This window comes from Leucoraja erinacea, chromosome 5, assembly GCF_028641065.1.
Source record: "Leucoraja erinacea ecotype New England chromosome 5, Leri_hhj_1, whole genome shotgun sequence".
Lineage (NCBI taxonomy): Eukaryota > Metazoa > Chordata > Chondrichthyes > Rajiformes > Rajidae > Leucoraja > Leucoraja erinaceus.
In genome coordinates this window covers 45,687,450-45,714,175 of record NC_073381.1, presented here as the reverse complement: position 1 = coordinate 45,714,175, position 26,726 = coordinate 45,687,450, and the positions used below count along the sequence as shown (strand labels likewise).

The 26,726-nt window shown below is 44.6% G+C and overlaps 1 protein-coding gene across 1 annotated transcript in view; it reads left to right on the top strand.

The window, feature by feature from the left end:
- The first annotated feature begins 14,872 nt into the window (after window positions 1-14,872).
- Window positions 14,873-26,726, top strand: part of slc30a2 (solute carrier family 30 member 2) — a 92,856-nt gene continuing 81,002 nt past the window's right edge. Inside the window, exon 1 of the mRNA XM_055635491.1 lies at window positions 14,873-19,100. Coding sequence (XP_055491466.1) covers window positions 19,021-19,100 — 80 coding nt within the window. The 5' untranslated portion in view covers window positions 14,873-19,020. The remainder of the gene's footprint in view (window positions 19,101-26,726) is intronic.

Genomic DNA, 26,726 nt, shown 5'->3' with positions numbered 1-26,726 from the left:
CATTGGGGTCGTACTACATGCAGTGGCAATAATGTTGTGCTGTGTTTCCCCTGTATTAAGTCCCTCCTGGTGAAAGATACTGTGAAACAACTGCCAATGATAACGGGTGCAGACGAATCCGGCCCTAAAGGAAAGTGGACCTGGGTGATACAATACTACTACGATGAAGAAGAACTGTTAGGAAAATGTTAAATGTAGCCTGCCTGTAAGGGAAGCTGGATCTTTTTTCCTGCCTCACGTAATGGGGGTGGGTTTTGGTCCAGTTTCTCAAGGGGTCAGAGAAAGAACATTACACAGCATTACGTAAAATTAATGAAACGAGCCTGCATTTTAGGGCTATATGAGTGATTTGACTTGGGGGATGTGTGTGTAGTTTTCTTTGTCTTTTGAGACCTAGTAAAGTCTCAGAGAAGGAAGTTGTATAGACGTTATATAGAATGTATATAGAAGAAACACGTTACTTCTTAATTTTACCAATATGTTTAAAACATTCAGTAAAGCTCGCAGATGTCAGCTATTTTTATGTGATCAGAAGTCAAGGCCCAAAAACATGTTATTGCTCAGTATATTTTGCTTTAGCTTAGAACATCATGGTAACTCAGAGATTGGAGATAAAGGGCAAGGACAGTGAGAGGTTAAAGTTAGTAAAAACATGCATGCTAAGCAGCCAAAGATAAGAACTGAAATTGTAATAAAACGCTGCTTGAAATTATGGATCAGAGAACATTTGGAGAGTGGCCAAGCTGTACTATCTCTGAATGTTCCAGGCCCAGATTTGTGCAAATTAAAGGCTTCTCGTCTTCTTGAAGAATTCTCCATGTCTGGAGACCGCCACCCGACCCGTGGAGCTGGAGACCGCCACCCGACCCGTGGAGCTGGAGAACGCCCCGGAGCTGGAGAACGCCACCCGACCCGTGGAGCTGGAGACCGCCACCCCCCGGAGCTGGAGAACGCCCCGGACCCGCCACCCGACCCGTGGAGCTGGAGAACGCCACCCGACCCCGTGGAGCTGGAGACCGCCACCCCCGTGGAGCTGGAGAACACCGCGGAGCTGGAGAACGCCACCAGACCAGGGGAGCTGGAGACCTGCACCAGACCCATGGAGCTGGAGAACGCCACGCGACCCGTGGAGCAGAACGCCACCCGACCCGCGGGGAGCTGAAGACGCCACCCGACCCGCTGCGGAGTAACGCAGAAGCCCCGGGGCAAGACCGGAGCGCCGCGGGGCTGAAGACCGCCTGCGGAGTAACGCAGACGCGGAGCAACGGAGCGGCAGAACACCAGCGCGCACCAAGCCAGCTCGGCCCACCAGAAGCACCAACAGACGGCGACGGGTACGAAAACACCGCCGGGGACGCAGAGGTGGGTTAAAGGCCAGGTTAGAGCTAGCCCCACACAGGGCAGCTATTCCTAGCCTTTTCCTCGCCAACGTGCGCTCACTGGCAAACAAAATGGATGAACTCCAGCTAAGGATCACCTCCCACAACCGGATCAAGGACTGCAACATCTTGATCTTCACTGAAACTTGGCTCAACACTGACGTTCCTGACAGCGCCATCCAGCTATCGGGGCGTCATTTACTCCTAGCGGACAGGACATCAGACTCTGGTAAGACCAGAGGGGAGGGGTCTGTGCATTTATGTAAACAAAGCATGGTGCACGGACTCCACCATCATCGAGAGTCACTGCTCAGCTAACCTTGAGTTCCTCTTGGTTAGATGCAGACCGTTCTATCTGCCCAGAGAGTTCACCTCCACTGTTGTGACTGCAGCCTATATCCCTCCTGATGCTAATGCCAAGCTTGCAATGAAAGAGCTGCATACTGCCATTAGCAAACAACAGACGCACAACCCCGAGGCAGCCTTCATTGTTGCGGGTGACTTCAATCACTCCAACCTGAAGACTGTACTCCCCAAATTCCACCAACATGTATCCTTCCCCACTAGAGTAGACAAGACACTGGACAAAGTCTACACCAACATGGCTGAAGCTTACAAAGCCATCCCCCTCCCCCACCTTGGTCAGTCTGATCACATCTCATTGTTCCTGCTCCCTAAGTACTCCCCACTCATTAGACGGGTTAAACCAACTGTAAGGACAGTTAAAGTCTGGTCAGAGGAAGCGGACTTCACACTTCAGCAGTGTTTTGGAAACACTGACTGGAAGGCGTTTGCAGCCCAGGCCACCCTTGACTCTCACACGGACATTGATTCCTACACATCCTCTGTTCTGGACTTTATAAACTCCACCATCAATAGTGTCACCTCCCTCAAACAGGTGACCATATACCCGAATCAGAAGCCATGGATGAACAGCGAGGTCAGGCTACTGCTGAAAGCACGGGACACCGCTTTCAGGTCAGGCGATGCTCGAGCCTACAGTTCATCCAGGGCTAACCTGAAGAGGGGCATCAGGAAGGCCAAGCACTGCCATAAGCTCAGGATTGAGGAGCACTTCAACAACAACTCCGACCCCCGACGCATGTGGCAAGGCATCCAGGCCATCACGGACTACAGACCCTCCAACATCACCCCCACATCCAGCGACGCCTCCTTCCTTGAGGAGCTTAATCACTTCTATGGCCGCTTCGACAGGGACAATCTAGAGACAGCCATCAAGGCTGTGCTACCTGCCGATCACCAACCCCTCACACTCACCCCCTACGACGTGTACGTGGCACTGAGTAGGACTAATGCACGTAAGGCTGCTGGCCCTGACGGCATCCCCGGGCGCGTGCTCAGGGCCTGTGCTGCGCAGCTGACAGACGTCTGGACTGACATCTTCAACCTGTCACTTGCCCAAGCAGTTGTCCCCACTTGCCTTAAAGCCACCTCCATCGTGCCAGTGCCAAAACACTCCACTGCGGCAAGCCTCAACGACTTCCGCCCAGTTGCACTTACCCCCATCATCACCAAGTGCTTCGAGAGGCTGGTCCTGGCACACCTCAAAAGCTGCCTACCCCCCACACTGGATCCCTATCAGTTTGCCTACCGCAAGAACAGGAGTACGGAGGATGCCATCTCAACGGCACTTCACTCCGCCCTCTCCCACCTCGACAACAGAGACACTTACGTAAGAATGCTGTTCATCGATTACAGCTCAGTATTCAACACCATTATACCATCAAAACTGATCACCAAACTCGGTAACCTGGGCATCGACCCCTCCCTCTGCAACTGGATACTGGACTTTCTAACCAACAGGCCCCAGTCTGTGAGGTTAGACAAGCACACCTCTTCAACCCTCACCCTGAATACCAGCGTTCCACAGGGCTGTGTGCTGAGCCCCCTCCTCTACTCCCTCTTCACCTATGACTGCACACCTGTACATGGTACTAACACCATCATCAAGTATGCAGATGATACAACGGTGATTGGCCACATCAGCAACAACGATGAACTGGCCTACAGGGAGGAGGTCCAGCACTTAGCAGCATGGTGCGCTGACAACAACCTGGCCCTTAACTCCAAGAAGACCAAGGAGCTCATTGTAGACTTCAGGAAGTCCAGAGGCGGCACGCACACCCCCATCCACATTAACGGGACGGAGGTGGAACATGTTTCTAGCTTCAGGTTCCTGACTCAACTACATGGGGGGGTGGGAGTGGGGGTTAGTGGCACCGGAGGTGTAGTCCTCCGCCCGGGATTTGGGACACATGCGCACACTCACACACATACACTAAACCACACACACACACAAGGCTTTGAAGGCTTCAGCCGTGTGCTCTATGGACGGTAATTAGTGGCGGGTGCCGCAGTCGTCAAATAAATCGCATAAGGCCCACAGCCAGCAGGGAGAAGCAGCGCTAAATGCAGCTCAACTCTGCCTGTCTCGCCGGGTTAACCTACAGCCCTGCCTGGACTGACGGGACACCAGTCGGGAGCCGTGGAGCTAGCGCTGCTTTTCCGCGCTGGCTGTAAACCTGGGCCGTCATTGGCAGGCAGAGTTGAGCTGGGTTTAGCGCTGCTTCTCTGCGCTGACTGTGGGTGCCGCTCCCATCTGACTCACGATGTCTCTGTTTTTTCACAGTTAATAGGCCATAGTCAAGGAAGCGTCTTTGAAATATCGTTAACTTAGAACAGGCCTCTAACATTCCTAAAGTTATTAGTTTTGTATCTGATTCCAGTTTAATTTTAAGTGTTTTAGAGAAGATATCGAATATTTTTTTTTTAATCAGAAATATTTATTCAAACATTAAAATAGTATTTACAACACAATAAAACAAAACAGATCCCACCACCATAGTACAAGACAAAACAAATATACCAAGTAAACTACTAAACAACTATATTACAATCCTTGTCTAGGATACATTCAACCCCCCTCGGTGCCTAACGGTCCCGGAAATCCCCCAGGGTGCCCGTGGACAGCGTGTAGACCCTCTCCAGTACCACCGGGGCGCGGACGTAACCCCGGAAAAGGGGCAGGCAGCCAGCTCGGGCAGAGCCCTCTTCTGCCTGGCACCGTGACTTGTGGATGGCCAGATTGGCCAGACCCAGGAGCAACCCTACCAGGACATCTTCAGCCCTACCCTCTCCCCTACGCACAGGGTGTCCAAAGATGAGGATGGTGGGTGAGAGGTGCAGCCAGAAGGCAAGGAGCAGCCCCTTTAGGTATTGAAACAGTGGCTGCAGCCTCATGCACTCCATATACACGTGGTACACAGATTCTTCCAGCCTGCAAAAGTCGCATGCGGCTAGCGAGTCTGTGAACGTATGAATTTACGAAGGATTTATTTACGAGGAGGAAATCATGCTTGACTAATCTTACAGAATTTTTTGAGGATGTAACTAGGAAAATGGACAAGGGAGAGCCAGTGGATGTAGTGTACCTGGACTTCCAGAAAGCCTTTGATAAGGTCCCACATAGGAGGTTAGTGGGCAAAATTAGCGCACATGGTATTGGGGGTAGGGTACTGACATGGATAGAAAATTGGTTGGCAGACAGGAAATAAAGAGTAGGGATTAACGGGTCCCTTTCAGATTGGCAGGCAGTGACTAGTGGGGTACCACAAGGCTCGGTGGTAGGACCACAGCTATTTACAATATGCAATAATGATTTAGATGAAGGGATTAAAAGTAACATTAACAAATTTGCAGATGACACAAAGCTGAGTTGCAGTGTGAACTGCGAGGAGGATGCTATGAGCATGCAGGGTGACTCGGACAGGTTGGGTAAGTGGGCGGATGTGTGGCAGATGCAGTTTAATGTGGATAGATGTGAGGTTATCCACTTTGGTAGCAAGAACAGGAAGGCAGATTATTATCTGAATGGTATCAAGTTAGGAAACGGGGAAGTACAACAAGATCTGGGTGTTCCTGTTTGTCAGTCACTGAAAGTAAGCATGCAGGTAAAGCAGGCAGTGAAGAAAGTGAATGGCATGTTGGCCTTCATACCAAGAGGAGTTGAGTATAGGAGCAAAGAGGTCCTTCTGCTGTTGTACAGGGCCCTAGTGAGATCACACCTGGAGTATTGTGTGCAGTTTTGGTCTCCAAATTCTTGCTATTGATTGAGTGCAGCGTAGGTTCACGAGGTTAATCCCGAGATGGCGGGACTGTCGCATGTTGAAAGAATGGAGCAATTGGGCTTCTATACACTCAAATTTAGAAGGATCAGATGGGTTCTTATTGAAACATATAAGATTAGTAAGGGATTGGACATGCTAGAGGAAACATGTACCCGATGTATGTGGAGTCCAGAACCAGGGGCTACAGTTTAAGATTAAGGGATAGACCATTTGGAACGGAGTTGATGAAAATTTTTCTCACCCAGAGAGTTGCAAATCTGTGGAATTCTCTGCCTCTGAAGGTCGATTCTCTGGATGCTTTCAAGAGAGAGTTAGATATAGCTCTTAAAGATAGCGGAGTCAAGGGATATGGGGAGAAGGCAGGAACGGGGTACTGATTGTGAATGATCAGCCTACTCCTGCACCTATAGTCTATTGTCTATTGTTTGTAGGTTAGTTACCTAAAATTGGAGAATTCAATGTTCATACCATTAGGTTGTGAGCTACCTGAGCGGAATATGAGGTGCTATTCATCCAGTTTGGAGGGCCTCCAGTTTCCAGTGGCCTCACTCTGGCAATAAAAGAGGCCCAGGACAAAAAGGTCAGGATGGCAATGCAAATGTGAAGGGGAGTTAAAATGGTCAGCAACTGGAAAGTCCAACAGTCCTTGGAGGACTGAGCGCAAGTGTTTGGTGAAACAATCATGAGTGCCACCGATATAAAGGAAGCCACATCGGGAACATCGAATGCAGTAGATGAGGTTAGAGAAGGCATACAGAACCTTTGTCAAACTGGGAATGACTGCTGGGGTCCCTGAATGAATGTGAGGGAGGAGGTATAGAGATAGTTGTTACATAGCCTGCAGTTTCAGGGGAAAGTACCTGGTGTTTGGGTGGTTTGGGTAGGAAGCGATGAGTGAACCAAGGAGTTGCAGAGGATGGAAGATGTGACTGGTGTTGGGATCAAGTTGATGGTGACGGAAATGCCAGAGCATGCTGTGTTAGATGCGGAGGCTGGTGTGGTAAAAGTTAAGAACAAGGGAACTCTATCATTGTTCCGTCTGGGGGAAGGGGGAGCATGAACAGAACTAAGGACATAGAGGAGACTTTTACATTTTAAACTTTAGGGGAGGCACAGTAGCACAGTGGTTGAGTTGCTGCCTTACAGCACCAGAGACCAAGATTCGATCCTGACTACGGGTGTTTTTGTCTGTATGAAGTTTGTATGTTTTCCCTGTGACCACGTGGGTTTTCTCCGGGTCCTCCAGTTTCCTCCCACACTCCAAAGACGTACAGGTTTGTACATTTGGCTTTGGTGAAAATTTGTAAATAGTCCCTAGTGTGTACGACAATGTTATTATACGGGGAGATCGCTGGTGAGCAAGGACTCGGTGGGCTGAAGGGCTGTATCTTTAAAGTCTAACGGAGATGTGGGTGAGGGATCAATCTATGACAGCAGGAAGAAAACTACATTCACTGGAGAGAATAGGTGTGTGAGTACTGTAAGTGTGTGAGTGAGAGGGTGAATTATGAAGTTAGATAGGAAGAGGCTGTTGAGTATAAATACTGATATAGACTTTTTGAACATAAGTATTTTTCTGTGCAGCACAACTATGTAACTGGTATTTATCCACTTACTCTTAAAAAGTGCATTATTCAGCATCACATCATAACATCATCCAATAAATGTATTTAACAAAATTTCGCCCAATTCCTTTATTTACTCACTTAATGCCAAATTTAAATTGACAAAACCTCATGGTTAACTACCACAGCTGGAAGAGAATGGCCTATTTTACTTCGGAGTCACGTGAGTGACTACGTGAAGACCTCGTCCAGTACGCATGCTTGTCATATCGTCCATCGCATTGCGTGACGACTGGCAGGGTGAAGTGATTCTCCTGCCAACAACAGACCTGAGGTATGTTTTTAAAATACCTGTTAAATCTTCTTGCAGGAACCTCTACTTAGAGGTCCTGCTTAAAGTCCGGGGCTAAGTCGGGACGGAGGGGAAACCCCAGTCTCGAACTTCAGGGAACCCCGGTCACGGGGAATCCCGCCCACGGACCTAGGCGCTCGTAAACCGCGGAATGCGGGTAGCGAGCGGCTGTAAATTCACCATTGAGCCGCTGACAGCAAACCAACGGCTTGATATGGTGGAGAACCCGCTCGGGAGACCGCAGGACGTGGGGAGCGGACGGCAGGGTTCACCTTTGAGCCGCTGGCTGTGGAGCCAGCGGCTTCATATTGGTGCTGAGGAGGGCACCTGCATAGCCGCTCTGGAGACCGCGGGGAGCGGATGGCGGCGGATTCACCTACATAGCCGTCCCGGAGACCATGGGGAGCGGACAGCGGCGGATTCGCCTTCGAGCCGCTGGCTGCGGAGCCAGCGGCTTCATATTGGTGCCGGGGAGGGCACCTGCATAGCCTCTCCGGAGACCGCGGGGAGCGGACGGCGGCAGATTCGCCTTCGAGCCGCTGGCTGCGGAGCCAGCGGCTTCATATTGGTGCAGGGGGCACCTGCATAGCCGCTCCGGAGACCGCGGGAAACGGGGAGCGGACGGCGGTGGATTCACCTTCGAGCCGCTGGCAGTGGTGCCAGCGGCTTCATATTGGTGCCGGGGACACCGGGACAGCCGCTCCGGAGACCGTAGAATTCTGGGAGTGGCTGAGAACCCGCCCTGTAGACTGCGGGATGCGAGGAGCAGACGGCAGTAAGTATAACCCCCCCCCCCCCCCCCATTTGTAAATTGCGGCTATCCCTTTGATGGGGACTGCGGGGATATCCCGACTGCAGTTACTGCGGGGATACCCAGATGGGGGGGGGGGGGGGGGGTGGGGGGAAAGAAAGCCCCAGCTGGAGAACACCGTGGAGAAGCCCTGTTATAAGGGACCGCGGAGAATAAGCTGGGGGGGGAGAAATAACCCGCAATGGACTGTTTCTACAAGGACCACAGAGGAACCCCACCTGTAACAAACCATGACCACGAGACCAGGCTCGGGAGGAGTGTTGCCCCGCAGCAGACATACGGGTAAATTCCTTACTCGAAGATCGTCGTGTGCTGTTTTGTGAGAATATGTTACAGGAATGGACGCCGGCGGGAGCAACTGTGATCGCATATCCCGCATGGAGCGGTTGATGGAACAGAAGCTCCAATGTGACATGCTCCGGTATGTGGACCCTAGTCACCAGGGGGTCCTTGGACGCCCACAGCAGCACCTTATTGAGGGCTGCATAATGCAATTCCCTCGACAGAGGGGTGTATTAGGAGTCACTTCTGGGCTGACTCTGAAGACAGGGGTTTGGCTGAAGAAACCACAAGTGTGCAGGGGGTGCAGGAACAACACTACCAGCAGCAGGAGCTCGACAAGTGGCGTCGGGTTCAGGAAGGCCACATCATCACACAAGACCTCAGATCTTCGACGGCAGCACCCCTACGCACCCACCAGCAAACCAAGATGAACTGAAGCTGGTGAAAGCTTGAAGGCCGTACAACCAGGACAAAGGTCTTTTTTAGGCCACAGCCCAGAACGGCCTTTGTTGGAAGATGCGCCAACCTCGTACGCGAGCTCCTCTACCTCCAGGAGCAGATGTAATCATGCACACATGTTTGAGGCAGCTCCTGGGTCGGGTTGCATAAGTCCTCCCATTCGGATAAAGGTATGGAACCTCATCGATGATGTCCCCAGTCACGGATACATGTTGGTAATATTAAACTGGTTTGAATATTTGCACTGGTTTGGGATAACACTAGATTAGTTTATACTGCACACAGGTATGGTTGGAGTTGCCTTTCAAGACAAGGCTCACAAGAATGGGATGTGGACTGATCATTGTCAACAGCCTCAACCCGCATGTGCAATATAGACTTTTCTGCATAACTTCCATGTCATCATTTCCACTCACAGGGTTGAAGATATTTGAAATTTAACTAGATGAGGCAACGATTCGCTCAGTAGCGTTACAATGGGCTAACTCCAGTTTCCAGATTATTTACCAAATCACTACTATCAGTGCTTCGACTGCACAGAGCTAACAAATAAGTAGCATGGCCAATCTGGATGATATTGAACATACTGTATTTTACTAAATTAGCCTTATCAGCCACATAGCTATATTTGAGGAATTGGTTCACACCCGTCCAGTTAAATTTAAATTAAGTTGATACCAACTGAAACTATTGATTGTTGCGATACAATCATCCATTTATTGGGCTGGGATCAGCTCTGAAATAAAAATTAGACCTCTGCTAATTTTAGCTGAAACAATCAAAGTCACTATGATGGACAGCTTTGCTCCACTAAAACCTCTTATCCGTAAATCTTCAGTTATTTCCAAACTGATGCTATTGCCCAAAGATGGGTAATTTACTAATACCATCTCTAGTTACGGAGGCAGATAGGATTAGCATGAATTATCAAGTGTTCAGTCATGGTATCAACTGCCAATGGACACCAGGTGCATTCTGGGCATTAAAGAGTGTGTAGATATGCATATAAGGCATGCACAAGTCCAAGGTGATACACTTTGGAGGTGGTATATGTTAATCACAAAGGTACAATCAAATCAAAGTATCCGGTGATAGTTTTACCAAACCACATTTAGCACGTGTATTATTATGCAAAATCAATGACAACACAGAATGAATGTGTGATCACAAAGTATTTAATGACAATGTGGATTGATAGAACACTAACTATTGAGTTACTTGTATCCAGTTTCAATCAACAGAGAACGAGGCATACAGTGGCGAAGGGTGCATTCTCGCTACACTAGGAAGGAATGTTCTTTTATGACTTCCTCCATTTGGCCTCAATAGACGGGTTTTGCAAAATTCAGCAAGATTCCCGCTTCCGGGTTTTCATAGTGCCTCCCTGGGTTATACACCTATGGCTCCTGCTGAGGCGAAGAATTAACATAAAACCTTACATGGTTAATTCCGGATAAAAAGATGCTGGTTCAGTTGTGATGTTGAAACCATCCTCTGCATGATATAATCATTCATAGACTCACAGACTCTGAGAGGTTGTTTCTGCAGCTTGGGTTGTCAAACCATGAGCGTTAGTGTGCTCACTACAGATTGCAGGGATAGCACCATATAGCAGCTATCTGCATAGGAGATGGGAAGCATTGTTTATGCTTCCTTACGTTTAACACGGCACGGATGACTGACACATTAAAATTCAGCTTTATGGGATTATAACATTAAATTACTATTCCATTACTGTGCCTTAAGTACCTCCTAATCATTTGGCTGATGAGTACATAAACCACTCTGTCCGGTTCTCACCCTCTGTTATCCAGAGAATGAAGGTACCGTCAGCTTAAAACCTCCCAGGTTTAGGGACGCAGAGATATGGGTTGTTAACATTGTACTACATCACTTCACCGATGGGCATCAGCAACATCCCTGCCCATGGTCATACTCACGTACAAATGATTACGCCATGACACTGAGTACAGGGCTATGGGTCCAGTCATTGCAACACTGGATAGGATGATCATATCTGCGGGCTATTATAACATGTTTGTTTATGATTAATCAAGCAGATTAGACAGGGACATAAGACCAAACTAGAGTTGCATACCCCATGGACCTTGGATTGCATGTGATCACGCATTTACACCAGTATGTCAAGGTTCCTAAGAGCTTTGTAGACTGACAGCAATATTATAAGTTACATAAAATCTTGTTAGAAGGTATCACTACAAACCTTCTCCAGATGGTTATATGAGTCTGGCATATACAGGAATGTACATTGACATTGAGTCTCACTCCACCAGGACCGCTATATCTCAGCAGCAGGGATGGACCACATCCTAGCGGTTGCAGGATGGTCAAACTACTGATCTATCCAAATATTCAGAATAAACCTATTGCCAGAACAGGGGTATTTGCCAACTCTGTTAGGTATGGTTCATACTTCCTCCAGGTTGAGGGAAGTTACTATTGCCACTATTATTCATTTATAGCATCAACATGTCTATATCTATGTCATGTCTGAATGCATTCTTAATGCTCACTCATCATTGGCCTACTGATGCAGTGTATGACGCCTGGACTTGGTTCCACGGCATGAAATCACAGAGCTTTAAAATCTTCACGTAGTCACTCACGTGACTCCGAAGTAAAATAGTAAGATTAAACGAGAACTTACCAGTTTGAAGTTTGATCTTTATTTTATGAGGAGTAACGTTGAGAGATTACGTGCCCTCTGCTCCCAGCCCTCTATCATAAAGTTCAACAGGTGTTATGGTTCTCTTATCTTACTATGTTCATTTCAACAACTGTTTTCTGTGATTTCACACCGCTGCTTTGAAGATTGACACGCATGCGTACTGGACGGGGTCTTCACGTAATCCCTCAACGTTACTCCTCATAAAATAAAGATCAAACTTCAAACTGATAAGTTCTCGTTTAATCTTACTATTTCTGATGAACTCGCAAAATGTTATATTGGACTGCGAGATGTTATGGCCAACAGCTAATACAATTTTAACCAAATACCGTCATGAGACTTTTCACTTTACACCCATAAATACTTACATTAATAAACATGGTAATCATTACTTTTTATGAAATAATAATGTATCCATAATTCTGTATCTAATAAGAAAAAGTATTTCATTTGTATTCACAGATATGAATTTTATCTTTGTTTAAATGCCGCATCTGAGTCTCAAAAATAAGGAAATAATTGGTGGCCTTTTTATAACTGTGCTACTAGCTAGCATGCTGCAGGAGATTTAACATTTTCAGTCACCCTCTTCTTATCTCCCCTTTTGCAAGATTTTATCAGTAAATCTAATTTGCCTCTTTCAATTGTAATACCATACAAAATGTACCATGCTTGAGCTATTCGGTCAACCAACCCCACATGCACAGCAGCTTAAACAGTGGAAATATTAGATCAGGGGTCGAGAGTCATTCTTATGGATCTTTGCATAAGATAGATGTATTTTATTACCAGTCATCTACTACTGATCAATCATTCTATAAATTATTTTCCTCATTTAGTTAAGAAAGTCAGTTAATGAGTAAGACACTGTCCTCAGTAAGCACCATGACATTTTGTGATCAAAGCAATCAGCAACAGAGAAAACGTACACATAATACTTATAACTAATACAAGCAACATTAATGCAAAACACATGCATGTATCTATTTTTAACCCGAAATTTACATAAATTGGTCATATTTTAAAATTAAACTGGTCCATTATTACACCAATGATTTCCAAGTCTATATTGCATTTTAAATCATTTTACATATTGCACATGGAACAGTACAAATAAATTGGATAGGCATATGGATGAGAAGGGAATGGAGGGTTATGGTATGAGTGCAGGCAGGTGGGACTAAGGGAAAAAAAGTTGTGTCGGCACGGACTTGTAGGGGCGAGATGGCCTGTTTCCGTGCTGTAATTGTTATATGGTTATATGTTATATGGTTATAATTTGAACATGCCCTTAGACTCACAATGCCAAATTATCCAATTCCTTTTGCCTGCAAATGATCCATATGTCTCCAGACCCTGCATATTCCTGTGTGTATCTAAAGACTCTTAAAACAACATTGTCAACGGCCTGTCACACTTGGCGATTTTTTTGGCGACTGCCGGCATCATTGACTGACGTATCAGGTCACCGAAACGTCGTAGCGTGATGCATTGTGATGCGGCACGATGACGTATGACGCGCGGTATTTTTTGAGTTTTGTTACATTTTTGTCGCCGCTGGATTTTGAAATGTTCCAAATCTTTTGGCGACACTGATATGACGCCGAAAAAAATCAGCAAGTGGGACAGGCCCTTTATGCTACTACTCCCACCCCTGCCATCAAGATCTAGGCAACTACCACACTTGGTGTAAAAAAAACTTGCTCGCACATCTACTTTAAGCGTTTGTTCTCTAACATTAAAATTATGCCTACCCGCATTTGACATTTCCACCCTTGAGAAAAGATTTTGTTTACCCGATCTAATCTCCCATAAATTTAGAAACTTCTATCAGGTCAGCCCTCAGTCAACCTTCCAGAGAAAACAATCCAGGTTTGTCCAGTCTCTCACTATAGCTAATATTGTACATTCTAATCCAGGCAGCATCCTGGTAATCCTCTTCTGCACACTCTCCAATGTTTCAGCAGCTTTTCTGTAGTGGGATGATCAGAATGCACACAATACACCAAATGTGGTCTGACCAAAATTTTATAGTTGCAACATGACTTCTTGACATACTCAAATCTTGACAAGTGAAGGCAATCATACCATCTGCTTCTGTCCCACACTTTCCACTTGCTTTGCTACTTTCAGGGAGATATGTCCTGGACCATAAGATCCCTCTGTATATCAATGCTGATAAGACTCCTGCCATGAACTGTATAATTTCCCCTTGCATTTGACTCCAAACGTGCAACACCCAATTTTCCTAGATTAAACTCCATCTGCCATTTCTCCACCCATATATGTAACTGATCTATATCCTGTTGTATTATATGACAGCCTTCTATACTGTACGCAACTCCAACAATCTTTGTAACCTCTGCATATTTACTAACTACTGTATCTATATTTTTGTCCAAGTCCTTCATCTATATCACAAACTGCAAAGATTCCTGTGGAACCCTACTGGTCACAGACCTCCTGCCAAAATAACAACCTTCCATCTGTCTTCAATTGGTAAGCCTGTTGTGAACCCAAACGCCCAAGTTCACTGTGGATCCGTCTACCATGAGGTAACTGCCAAATGCCTTACTAAACTCTCTGTAGACAACATCCACTGGCCTAAACTCATCAATCATATTGGTCACCTCCACAAAAAGTAAATCAGGATTTTAAATCATGATCCACCCTGCACAATGCAATGCTGCCTGTCCCTAGTTAGCCCATTCTCTTCCAAATGCAAGTACGTCTTATCTCTTAGAATGCTCTTCAATTGCTTCCCTATCGCTGATGTGATGACTGGCGTATATTATTCTTAAGGCACTCCTTTGGCATGTCTTGTGAGTGTTCTTGAAATAATTCAACCAACTTTAACCTTGGTGATGAACAATGTTTGGGACATGGATGCTTCACTACGTAACTTCTCACTAAAATATAGGAAGGGATATTGTCACATGTGACTAGGCACAGTGAAATTCTTTGCTTGCATACACAATGCATACAAACAGCAGCCACCCATGGCGCTGACAAAGTAACAAAGCACGCCGGCTCCCCCTTTTGTCCCCCACCCACCACAGCAGTCCCCACACACCGTGTCCCCATTGCTCTTCCCCTCCCCCCTCACGGCAGTCCTCCACGCTCTCATCGATCGTCGACCTTAGCTCGACCCGCGAGTCTTCACTGCCGCCGAGGCCCCATCGTTGCGAGACTTCACCGCCACCGCCATTTCACCGCCGCCAAGATCTCACCGCTGTTGACGCTATCACCTGCTGCAGGTACAATTGCAACTGTAGAATAGGCGGAGGATTACATTGCTGGCGGCTTTCAAAGCTTCTATGGTGATGAATTTTTTTTTGTCCTTCCATTATTTTTCTGCCGTTTAGTTTGATGCATTCCTCAACCAATTCCTCCTCATCGATCTCACCCTGGATGCAGGCCATTTGTGCCAGACTTTTACCACGAGTGCCTCGAGTGTATCTTATCAGATAAAATGTGAGATAGAGAATTTGGTAGAGGGAATACAATTTTATTTAATGATTTGCGCCTCATCATTGATCATGGCTTCAATAACTCCATTCCCTCTAACAGTGACTACAACCATTCATTTAGTACACGCAGGGCTTTCTGGTTAATTCCCACTGTCTCCTGTTATGCATCTTCTTGTCCTACAAGAGAAACTGAGTGTACCAGTGTAATGTAACGTATATGAGTGATATGGCAATCTTGGGCAAATAGTAGGTGGTGTGTGCAAACACTGGGAGGTAGATCTGAGGCTTTCAAAAGTGTTTTGTTAATGATTGGAGCATATGATCATTAGATAGGACTCCTGATCTATTGATATATAAGTAATAGAACTTTTTAATACTGTTTGAAATCAGTTGAGTAGTTAGCGGAATGTGGAATTGAAAGATGCATCCCCTGATCTTGCCTTCCCTTGTGAAGTTATTGAAATTTGTCAATGCATCCAGATACTTAAAGCTACACTCTGTGATTGATCTCCATTGCTATCTGTTGCCACAACTTTTTCATTGTTAAAAAGTCACTAAATTCTCAGCATTTATAGGAAATCACTCCATTGCCTCCAGCAACTCTTAGAGAATACTCTCCCTGATGTTGTCCACTTATGTTAGGTTTCCCAAGATAAATTCAAAAGAAGCTCAACTACCAGGTATTGCACCAGCCATCATACATCTCCTTTTTAAGTGGTGTAAGCTTTAACTGGAACTTATGACTCAATGTTGTCCCCCTCCTGGTGCATCCAGATAATAATTAGCATGGTTAGTGCTGACTGGATGCCCCTTTTACGGAAAAAGGTAGAAATGTAGATTTATCACATACCACAATATATATGCCAGTTTTCAGAACCTTCAAATCTAGCCCCCTCTCTGGCTCTTTTCAGAACTTCTGTAACATGGCGTATAACATATCTCCGGGGTATAAATTAATAATTCTATTATGTTAATGATACCACAGCGATTATGTTACTAAGCTGGTATACCGAGGTCTATTTTAGTACTCCAAAGAACAAGACATTAAATCCAACTCGGGAATTAAAAAAAAAATCTGGGAATTAAAAAGCCAACACTTGATTTTTAAAAAGGTCCTTAAAAAAAAGATTCTACAACAGAAAACCTGCTTCATATGTGTGGTGCTCCTTCACAATAATGCTGATCGACGCTAAAGTGATCTAGAAAGCAGTTGAGTCAAACCAACTATAATTGAGTCTAAATAGTGGATTCTCCTTAGGCATTGGTTCAAAAGGCCCACTGATACTTGAGAGTAATTTGCAATTAGTAAATGCTGACCCTACCAGCAATATCCACATCCTGAATATTATCTGTTAAGGCCTTGTGTTATTCTATGTTATTGCCTTCCTCCAAGAATTAAAACTTTCAATATATTTAATTTTCACTTCTTGCTACCTAGCCCAGTAATCGCTTACTGCTTCATCAGTACTTTCAAGATGCTTATACATAAAGATGAATCATACAATTGATCAAGGACTTTACTTGTCATGTTTTGGTGCACCAGATGCCTTGATTCTATGCAGATATTTTGGGGGGTGTTTTGATGTTGAATTACAAAGCCACTGTGGAAGTGAAAGAAATTAAAAATATAATTTTTATCTGACAAAAGGAAGGAAGGTTTTGGAACAAAGAGAAGAGATAATAAATTAGCACTTTAAGTGACTTGAGCACAACCAAGGAAAGAAACGTATGCAGGAATGTTTGAGATAGCCCTGCTTTTGGTCCTGAAGACCAATTTGAAATTTGGAAAAAGTGAAAATTATTTTAACAGTTTTGAATAGGTTTCACTCATGGTCACATTATTATTGTTGCTTGTCTTCCCTCTCCATACTTGCAGATTGATGATCGTATCCTTCAAGACAAGTTTGTTCAATTCTCTTCTGTTGTTATGTGCTGCTTATTAAAAATTCAACACCTGGAGAATAACCATTCACATCCTCACTCATATCACGATGCTAATGCGCAAACATAACTGGAATACAAGGAAGAAGATATTTTGCCAATTTCCAGGTTTTGCACAGTATAAAAGGTGGGTCATGATATTGGGTATTTTAAAGTGGGGATTGGTTGGTTCTTTATTAGTAAGGGTGCCAAAGGTAATGGGGAGAAGGCAGGCAAATGTGTTGGAAAGGGAAAATTAGATCAGCCATGATCGAATGGTGGAGTAGAGTTGATGGGCCGAATGGCCTCATTCTGTTCCTATGTTTAGTTTATTATTGTCATGTTTACCAAGGAACAGTAACTTTTTTTTAGTTTCATGTTATCTAGTCAGCAAAAGACTATACATGATTACCGCAGTGTATAAAATAAACAGGATAAAAGGTGTAACATTTTGTGGAAGATAAAGTCCGATTAAAGATTGTTCGAGGGTCCCCAATAAGGTAGGTAGGAAGGAGGTCAGGACAGCTCTTTAGTTGATCAGAGGACAGTTCAGCTGTCTGATAATAGCTGGGAAGAACATGTTCCACAATCAGGAGTATGCCTTTTTAAACTTCTGTACCTCTTGCCTAGTAGGAGAGAGGTCATCACTGGTCATGGCCTTTAAAGAGTTATACACAATAGGCAATAGGTGCAGGAGTAGGTCATTTGGCCCTTCGAGACAGCACCACCATTCAACGTGATCATGGCTGATCATCCCCAATCTGTACCCCGTTTCTGCCTTCTCCCATATCCCCTGACTCTGCTATTTTTAAGAGCCCTATCTAGCTCTCTCTTGAAAGCATCCAGAGAACTGGCCTCCACCACCCTCTGAGTCAGAGAATTCCACAGACTCGCTGCTCTCTGTGAGAAAAAGTGTTTCCTCGTCTCCGTTCTAAATGGCTTACTCCTTATTCTTAAACTGCGGCCCCTGGTTCTGGACTCCCCCCAACATCGGGAACATGTTTCCTGCCTCTAGTGTGTCCAAACCCTTAACAATCTGTCAACAGAACCACACAGAAGGTAAGAACAGGAAGAGGTCATGGGGCGACCCAAAATCTGGGGTGATGAGATGCATCACTGGGAAACGTGAATTGAAGAGCAACAAGAGAACTGTTATTGCAGAGACCGTCTCAGCGAGTAGCAGGTCAGCCTGCCGTCTCGAATGAGTTATGACACGATCCGAAGAAGAGCCTGTAGGATTCAAAATACAAAACTGAATATAAGTTGGACTGAACCGTGCATTTGAAATCGATTTTCCATTTATAAATGAATCCTCTGAAACCTGTTGAAAGCCTCGCACGCTCTGGTAAAAATAATTTATATGATAAACACATATCTTTATGTCGCCGAAAAGACTTCGTGTGCCATTTGTTGTCCCTTGACGCACTGGACAAGTTTGCACCTGAGCTGCAGAAATGCCCAGAACGGAGCCGTTCTAGTATTACAAAGACACCCGAGCTCGCATTGTTATTTTAAAATGTGCATATATTCCAAGAATCGACGTGTTCAGAAGGCGGCAGAGTTCAAGCCACCGTTCCTACGGCGAAACAAACTAGGTTTCGCTAGCCCTTTGGTTTGAAATATGTGACAGCGGTGTCGGCACACGTCGCACAGTGAGCTGGAAGCAGAGCTTCTTTCAGTCAAAGCAGCTCCGATTGCCCTTTGCACACGACTCTCTCCTATTAACAAATAGCACAGCGCGAACGAATCCCCGAGTCAAAGCAGCTTCAGCCCAGCAGCAGAAACTTTGGGTGGTCGGAGGCGCCCCATTCAGATTGTCTCCGTGAAAAAAACGTTACGGTTTGAGATGATCTTTAAACAAGTAGCATCTTCGACAAAGTGATTTAAGTTAATAGGGAGGATATCTGTTTAGTGCTTTCCAAGTTCGAGAGTATCATTTGGAAATATGGATCAGTTTGTGGATTCAGAAAGAGCTAATCTGATAACTGAAAGCAAGGCAAGAATGTACACGCTGCGCCTGAAAAGGTAAAATAATAGGTAAAAGGTCGTCAATTGCTACGTTACAGTAATGCGTTGGCATTGACTAAGGTTGCCTTCAATCTATGAATTTTTAAACAGTTAATAGTAAATTAATTAATGCAAATAAAATTGCACCCTGCGGGCTATCTAACTACTGTAACCAAGTATAAGAATGTGGAATGTGTTGTACATGTCACTGGTCATTCCGCGATTCTGTTTTACATTTTAAAATCTATGTACTTTAAATGGGCGAGCATTACGTTGAGATGGTGCTATTACAATAGGCTGTGGGAATGTGACCACTTCATTATTCAGTAAAATTGGGTAAATATTTACTAACGCACAAAGCTGCACAGGTAGTGTAAGGTGACTAATAACCACGTTTCAAAGACGCCGGTCGATGCCGTTCTCAATTTCCATTCGCTTGCTTCACCTACTTTTGTCATTGTTGGATTAAATGTAGTTTGAAAGGAAACATATTGGGAAGGTTTTAGAATCATTTGATGCATCTCTCGAGCAGCGCGATCACACCCTGCAGTCTAGAATAGTGCGCTAGCGGGAGGACATGGCCAGTTCCACTGTTGGGGGTTTAAATTGTACTTATACACGGATTACAATGCCTATTCTACCGTAAATATCATTTAATATTAATCATTATCGTTTGATCTAATTAGTCTGCCAATAAATACCTAGCCATTTCCCTTCATCTAACTTGTGTGCACACTGATCAAAGGCGTGATCGCAAATGTGAAATTTGAGTTTTTTTCCCCAGCGGGTTTGTAATTTATGGCTAAAACCCAGCGTCAGAACACAGCCGCGAGAGCAGTTTGTGTGAAGAAATTCATTTTCACGCCTGGTTTCATTTCAGACAATCTGTGATTAATAGCTTCGCGAACTGATCATTCAGTAGATAATATAAAAGGCAATATTAATGATTGATGCTATTTTATAAGGACATTAAAAATTCGTTTCACGTTCACGTCCACGATGTTGTGTAGTTTAATCGCCAATTGTTTGCATGCATTAAGCCTGCACGACGATGTGGCTTAATTGATAACTTTTGATGGGAAATGTTGAATTGAAATCTTCCAAATGTACAGATAAGTCGGCAGTTTCGAGACGTTCACGTTTTAAAATCTATTCAAAATAAATCAACCACTTTTACTGAAAAGGAGGGTTGAAAACGTTGATCACAATTTCAGTTGCGTGTGACTGAAGAACAGCGAGACACGCCGAACATGGTACAGGCAGAAGTCATACAAATTAAAGAACAGGACACCGGCTCTGCCGTGTACTCACTTGCTGGTCTTTATTTCTCTCTGAGTGCCGATGAAAGGACCAGTGTTTTACTACAGCATTATTTGTGAGATTCAGTTTCATCAATGATTTTGACACGATTTAACTAGTTTCACCAGATGTCATTGTGATGTGTTCCAAAAAAAATCATGAAAATGGCTGTTTACATGGGAACCAGAATTAGCCCCTTGGTTTAAAATTGTAAATTTGCCTTGCAATTTGCCAAACTTAGAGTGGTTTATAATTTAGCGACGGGAGGGCAAGGATCAGGAAATCTTGCGCCATAGTTTGAGACATTTTGATCATCTAAATTGTAAAAATATTTTATTTACTTCACTGAAAAGATGGTCGAAGTCATATTGCAACATCCGATGTGATCAACTACACTGGTTGATGTGGTTCCAGGGGCAGCGGTCAATCATTTATTTTTGGACTTACTAAATTGCCCTGCCATCTCACATAATTCGCAATTAACATTCTGTTAGTGTATAAACGACATTAATACTTTCTGGGCCCTAAATATCAACCAATGATCATAAAACAAATTGTATCACATACACATTGGCCTTCACCTGGATTTCAGTTCGCTGATAAAATGTAAGGATGTTGGTAGTCTGGGCAAAAGGGGGTCTGTTGCATTTTCTTTGATCGTCTCATCAGACTGGGACATTGGCTTAATTCAGATTTGGCTAATAGGGGTGATTCTCCAATGAAAATATATACCTGTTAATATAGACTTGTAACGAACTCGGAGGAGGAGGTTGTGCCACAACTGCGAAATAGAGCGAAGCAGTTGAGTGAAGCTAGCCGCGTCAAGGTTGGGACAAATCAATAGTCAATTTATTTACGACTGGCATTGTTGTCCTGAGACCATCTTTATGCTGTAAACAAACACAATGCAAGACATTAAGAAAATACCTTTATTGGTTTGAATTCAAACAAAAATTGAACCACTGCACGTCGTTTTAACTGCTATCAAGAAAACGATCAAAAGGTGTACGGACAACAATTTTTGTTGTGTCTCACGAACACCCCCTCCCTCACCCCCTCCCCTCAGTTACATTATTTGACTGCGGTCTAATTGTGCGGGAATTACTTTCTGTTCTGTTTTAATTTGATTGTCTCGTTTCCCTTCTCCTCCCTACAATCTACTCTTTATCACACAAAAACACGCACAGAAATGACACCCTATTTCCGATTTCAGTCGCTGTTGGTTCCAACGAAAATGGCCAAATCACCAACTTTATTGCAGAAGGGCAAAGTTGTAGATCTATTAGAGCATAAATATGGGACCTTTTAAAGATAGATCAATTTGCCAATAAAAGTACAAAATCAAATGCCATCTTTCATTTGCCTGTTAATTGCAGAGAATAACGATTTATCCCTTTCTATGGTTCTGCAAAAAATAACCTATTTTCTAAAACTTAGAAAGTTGTCTTATTAAGAGGATTTCAGGATTACAATTTCTCATGTTTACTTCATCTAAAATTCTTTTAAAAAGATCATAATTTTCCAGACGATATTTCTTGATACAATGGCAAAAAATACTATTTTCCAAAAGATATTCAAGAGTCAAGAGTGTTTTATTGTTATATGTCCCAGATAGAACATTCTTACTTGCTGCAGCACAGCAGAATATGTAATCATAATAAATAACATAACAAAACTCAAAAAAACAAATAATAACAGTGCAGCAATAATAATAGTATTCTATTGTAGTCTATTGTAGTTCATAGCTTATGAGGTTTTTAGTGTTTAATAGCCTGAAGGTTGTAAGGAAGAAGCTGTTCCTGAACCTGGACGTTACAGTTCTCAGGCTCCTGTACTTCTTCCCGATGGCATTGGTGACACGAGTGTGTGGCCAGGATGGTGTGGGTCTTTGATGGTGTTGGCCAGGGCCGGATTTAGATGAATAGAGCTGTTTTACTTGTGAGGCCCCTCCCAATCCCCCACCCGCACGACTAGAGGAAGATGGACCACCAGATTGACACCGATTTGCGGCCGAGTGTGGCCAATGAGATAAGGGTCTGGAAAGCTGCGCTTATTTATTTATTTATTTATTTATTGCACTGCTGGTGTCGAGTTATTGGCTTAAAACACTATTATTCTGAAATGGAGGGCAAGGAAAATTACTGAAGGGTTGTTTAGAGACCACAGTGCATTGTGACAGCATATGTAAGAAAGACCTATGACAGTGTCAAAAATATGATACACCTTGCAGGGCTCTCACGTAATTTTTTTTCTCTATTGTCAGCCGGGCAACCTTGGCAGCTTTTTGGGTTGCCAAATGGTCATTTAAGACGGCTTGCATAACGCGTGCGATAATGTGCTTGGACGAAGTGCGTAGTTACCAATCGGAATTATGCTCAATGAAGCATTCACATATTATTTCTGCTTCAAATAAAGTCACAAACTAAACATATTCACCAATCAAGACATGATATATACCACAATGACATGCAGCAAAATTATAATACAGTATCTCAACACTTTTTACACATTGCAATGAATGCTTATTTCTTTCCACTTCCAAACAAATCTGTGGTTGGATTATTCAGCGTATGATCAACCTCAGTGAGACCAAGCACAAGCTTGGCGATCGCTTTGCACAACACCTCCACTCAGTTCGTAATAACCAACCTGATCTCCCGGTGGCTCAACACTTCAACTTCCCATTCCAAATCCGATCTTTCTGTTCTAGACCTCCTCCATGGCCAGAGTGACACCCACCGCATATTGGAGGAACAGCACCTCATATTTGCTTGGGTAGTTTACACCCCAACGATGAACATTGGCTTCTCTAATTTCAGGTAGTGCTTGCTTTCTCCCTCCTTCCCATCCCATTCATAACTAACAGTCAAAATACAGATATTGACAGTCAAAAATGGCACGAAGCCAGTGTCCAAAGACAAATATGGAACAGTTTGAGGGAGGCAGTGAGTGATGTTGCCTCGGACATTGATAATGGCAGCTCCCCCACAAAATTGCTGCGTCACAGCCTCTTCGACCGGCTATCTCATCTCTCCTGCGATCCCCGGCGAGCTGCTGACCTTCACAGACAATCCCAGCTGATCCTCTGCTTCTCCAGCAACGGAAGGGACTTGCCTGCAGTCTTTGATGTTGGAAACCTTCTCCCTTGGAGAGAAAGGAGGCTTTGTCAGCTCCATGCTCCAAAGTCGCAGAAAGATGTTGAGACGGTGCAGGTGCAGAAATCCTCCCACACCACAGGAAAGACAGACCAGCCCGGTCAGCACTGACGAGGCAGTGGGAGTGGGGGGGGCGGGGGGGGGGGGGTTGTTCTGGACGAAGGTGTAACAGTCCAGAAAGATTTACTACCTTCTCTGGTGCACAGCAGTTCCTGGCAGGTTGCAGTCCCAAAAACAAGCAGAAACTTTAAAATAAGTCTCTGCACTGTCGCAGCGATACACAAAGATGTTTAAATGTATCGCTGTGCCTCCTGCGAAATCCCAAAAAGATGTTTAAATCACTTATTTCTGTATCTGGACAGGAGCTACAAATTACCACACCTCCTCACGTAACCAGTTTTTTTTAATAGTCAAAAATGTTTATTCAAACATTAAAATAGTATTTACAGTACAATAAAACAAAACCCGCCACCATAGTACAAGACAAAACAAATATACCAAGTAAACTACTAAACAACTATGTTTAAGAACGAACTGCAGATGCTGGAAAATCGAAAGTAGACAAAAGTGCTGGAGAAATTCAGCGGGTGTGGCAGCATCTATGGAGCGAAGGAAATAGGCAACGTTTTGGGCCGAAACGTTGCCTATTTCCTTCGCTCCATAGATGCTGCCTCACCCGCTGAGTTTCTCCAGCACTTTTGTCTACCTACTAAACAACTATATTACAATCCTTATCCAGGATACACTCAACCTCCCCTCCGTGCCCGACGGTCCCGGAAATCCCCCAGGGTGCCCGTGGACAACGCGTAGTCCCTCTCCAGTACTACCCGGGCGCGAACTTAACCCCGGAAAAGTGGCAGGCAGCTGGCTCGGGCAGAGCCCTCTTCCGCCTGGCACCATGACTCGCAGATGGCCAGATTGGCCAGGCCCAGGAGCAACCCTACCAGGACATCTTCAGCCCTACCCTCTCCCCCACACACAGGGTGTCCAAAGATGAGGATGGTGGGTGAAAAATGCAGCCAGAAGGCAAGGAGGTATTGAAACAGTGGCTGCAGCCTCACACATTCCATATATACATGGTATACAGACTCTTCCAGCCCGCAAAAGGGGCAGGCGGCTGGCGAGTCCGTGAACCACGAGAGAAACAGGTTGCAGGGAACTCCTCAGTGCAGTACCCTCCATCCCTGGTCCCCAATGCGTAACCAGCTTTTTTTTTCCTTAATTTTTATTTATCAAAAAATGTATTCAATTATTTAAAAATAATATTTACACTACAATAAAACAAGCCAGAACCCACCACCATAATACAATACAAACAAATATCCTAAATAAACTACTATACAACTATGTTACAATTCTTATTGAGGATGCATTCAACACCCTGCGGTGCCCAGCGGTCCCGGAAACCCCCCAGGGTGCCCGTGGACAGGGCGTATTCCCTTTCTAACCCCACTCGGGCACTCCTCGGTGCAGTACCCTCCACCCCAGGTCCCCAAGGTGTAACCAGCTTGGAGGTGATAATGGTATTGAACATCGAGCTGTAGTCTATAAACAACAGCCTGACGTAAGTGTTTTTATTGTTCAAGTGGTCCAGTGCGGAGAGCCAGTGAGATCGCATCCTCCATGGATCTACTGAATCAGTGGGCGAACTGTAATGGGTCGAGGTTCTTATTGAGGTAGGCCATTAAATGCCCCATAACCAACCTCTCAAAGCACTTCATCACCACGGACGTTAGTGCCACTGGCCAATAGTCATTGAGGCACGTCACCTTACTCTTCTTGGGAACCTCAGCAGTAAGGGGTTGAAAATGTCCGTAAAACCCCAGCCAATTGGTCAGCACAGGTTTTGAGAAGTCGACCGGGTATACCATCAGGTCCAGGCACTTTCCGAGGATTCACCCCCTTGAAGGATCTTCTGACGTCGGCCTCTGTGACTGTGACTATAATACCATCAGGGCGTATGGGAACTTGGGAAAGCACATCAGTGTTCTCCCTATCAAAGCGTGCGTAGATGCATTGAGCTTGTCAGGGAGTGATACCGCTGTCGCTTGAGCTGCCTCCTGATTTTGCCTTGTTAGAGGTCTTGACATTCAAGACCTACCCCAGTTGCCGAACACTCGCCCCATCCTCCAGCTTTGAGCGGAAGTCCCTTTTGCCCTTCTTGATGGCCTTGTCAAGGTCATATCTGGACTTCTTATAGACCTCTGCATCACCAGACATGAATGCCCGAGATCTGGTCTTCGGAAGAATGCGGATCTCCTGGTTCATCCAAGGCTTCTGGTTACGTAACACTCGGAAGGTTTTTGTAGGAACGAAGTCCTCCACACATTTCCTTATGAAGTCTGTAACGACTGTGGCATATTAATTTAGGTCCGTTGCCTAGTCCTTGAACATTGCGCAGTCTACTGACTCCAAGCAGACTTGTACTTGTTCCTCTGCAGCCTTGACCTTACAGGGCTCTCACTTAACTTTTTTTCCCTGTTGCCAGTCGGGCAACCTAGGCAGCTTTTTAGGTTGCCAAATGACAGTTTAGGTGGTCATTTAAGACAGCTTGCATGACACTTGCAATAATGTGCTCGGACGAAGAGAGTAGTTACCAGTCGGAATTATGCTCAATGAAGCATTCACATATTATTTCTGCTTCAAATAAAGTCACAAACTAAATCAAGACATGATATATACCACATTGACATGCAGCAAAATTATAATACAGTATCTCAACTCTTTTTACACATTGAAATGAATGCAATTTCTATTATTTCTTTCCACTTCCAAACAAAAATGTGGTTGGATTATTCAGCGTATGATCAACTTGTGTCAATAAATCCTGGACCATGGTAACATATATGCTTAACCATGCACACTACAGATTGATGCAAACATGTTTTCTGTGAAGGACCGAAAATTATCATGACATGGCCATAGCATGGGTCGTTATTGCTATTGGTACAGAAACACTCTCGCTTCCCACATAATTTATCCACAACAAAATATACAGGTTACAAGGAAATTTCTAAAGGCATTTTATGATAATAGCTGTTAAAACCGACTATAACCATCTGAAAGGTTAAACATTACACTAACTGACATGAGATGGCCAAAGGACATAACTGCAGCAAATGTTATTTTGGTAATATGTTTAAAGGTCCCACACAGGAGATTTGTGGGCAAATTTAGAACATGGTATTTG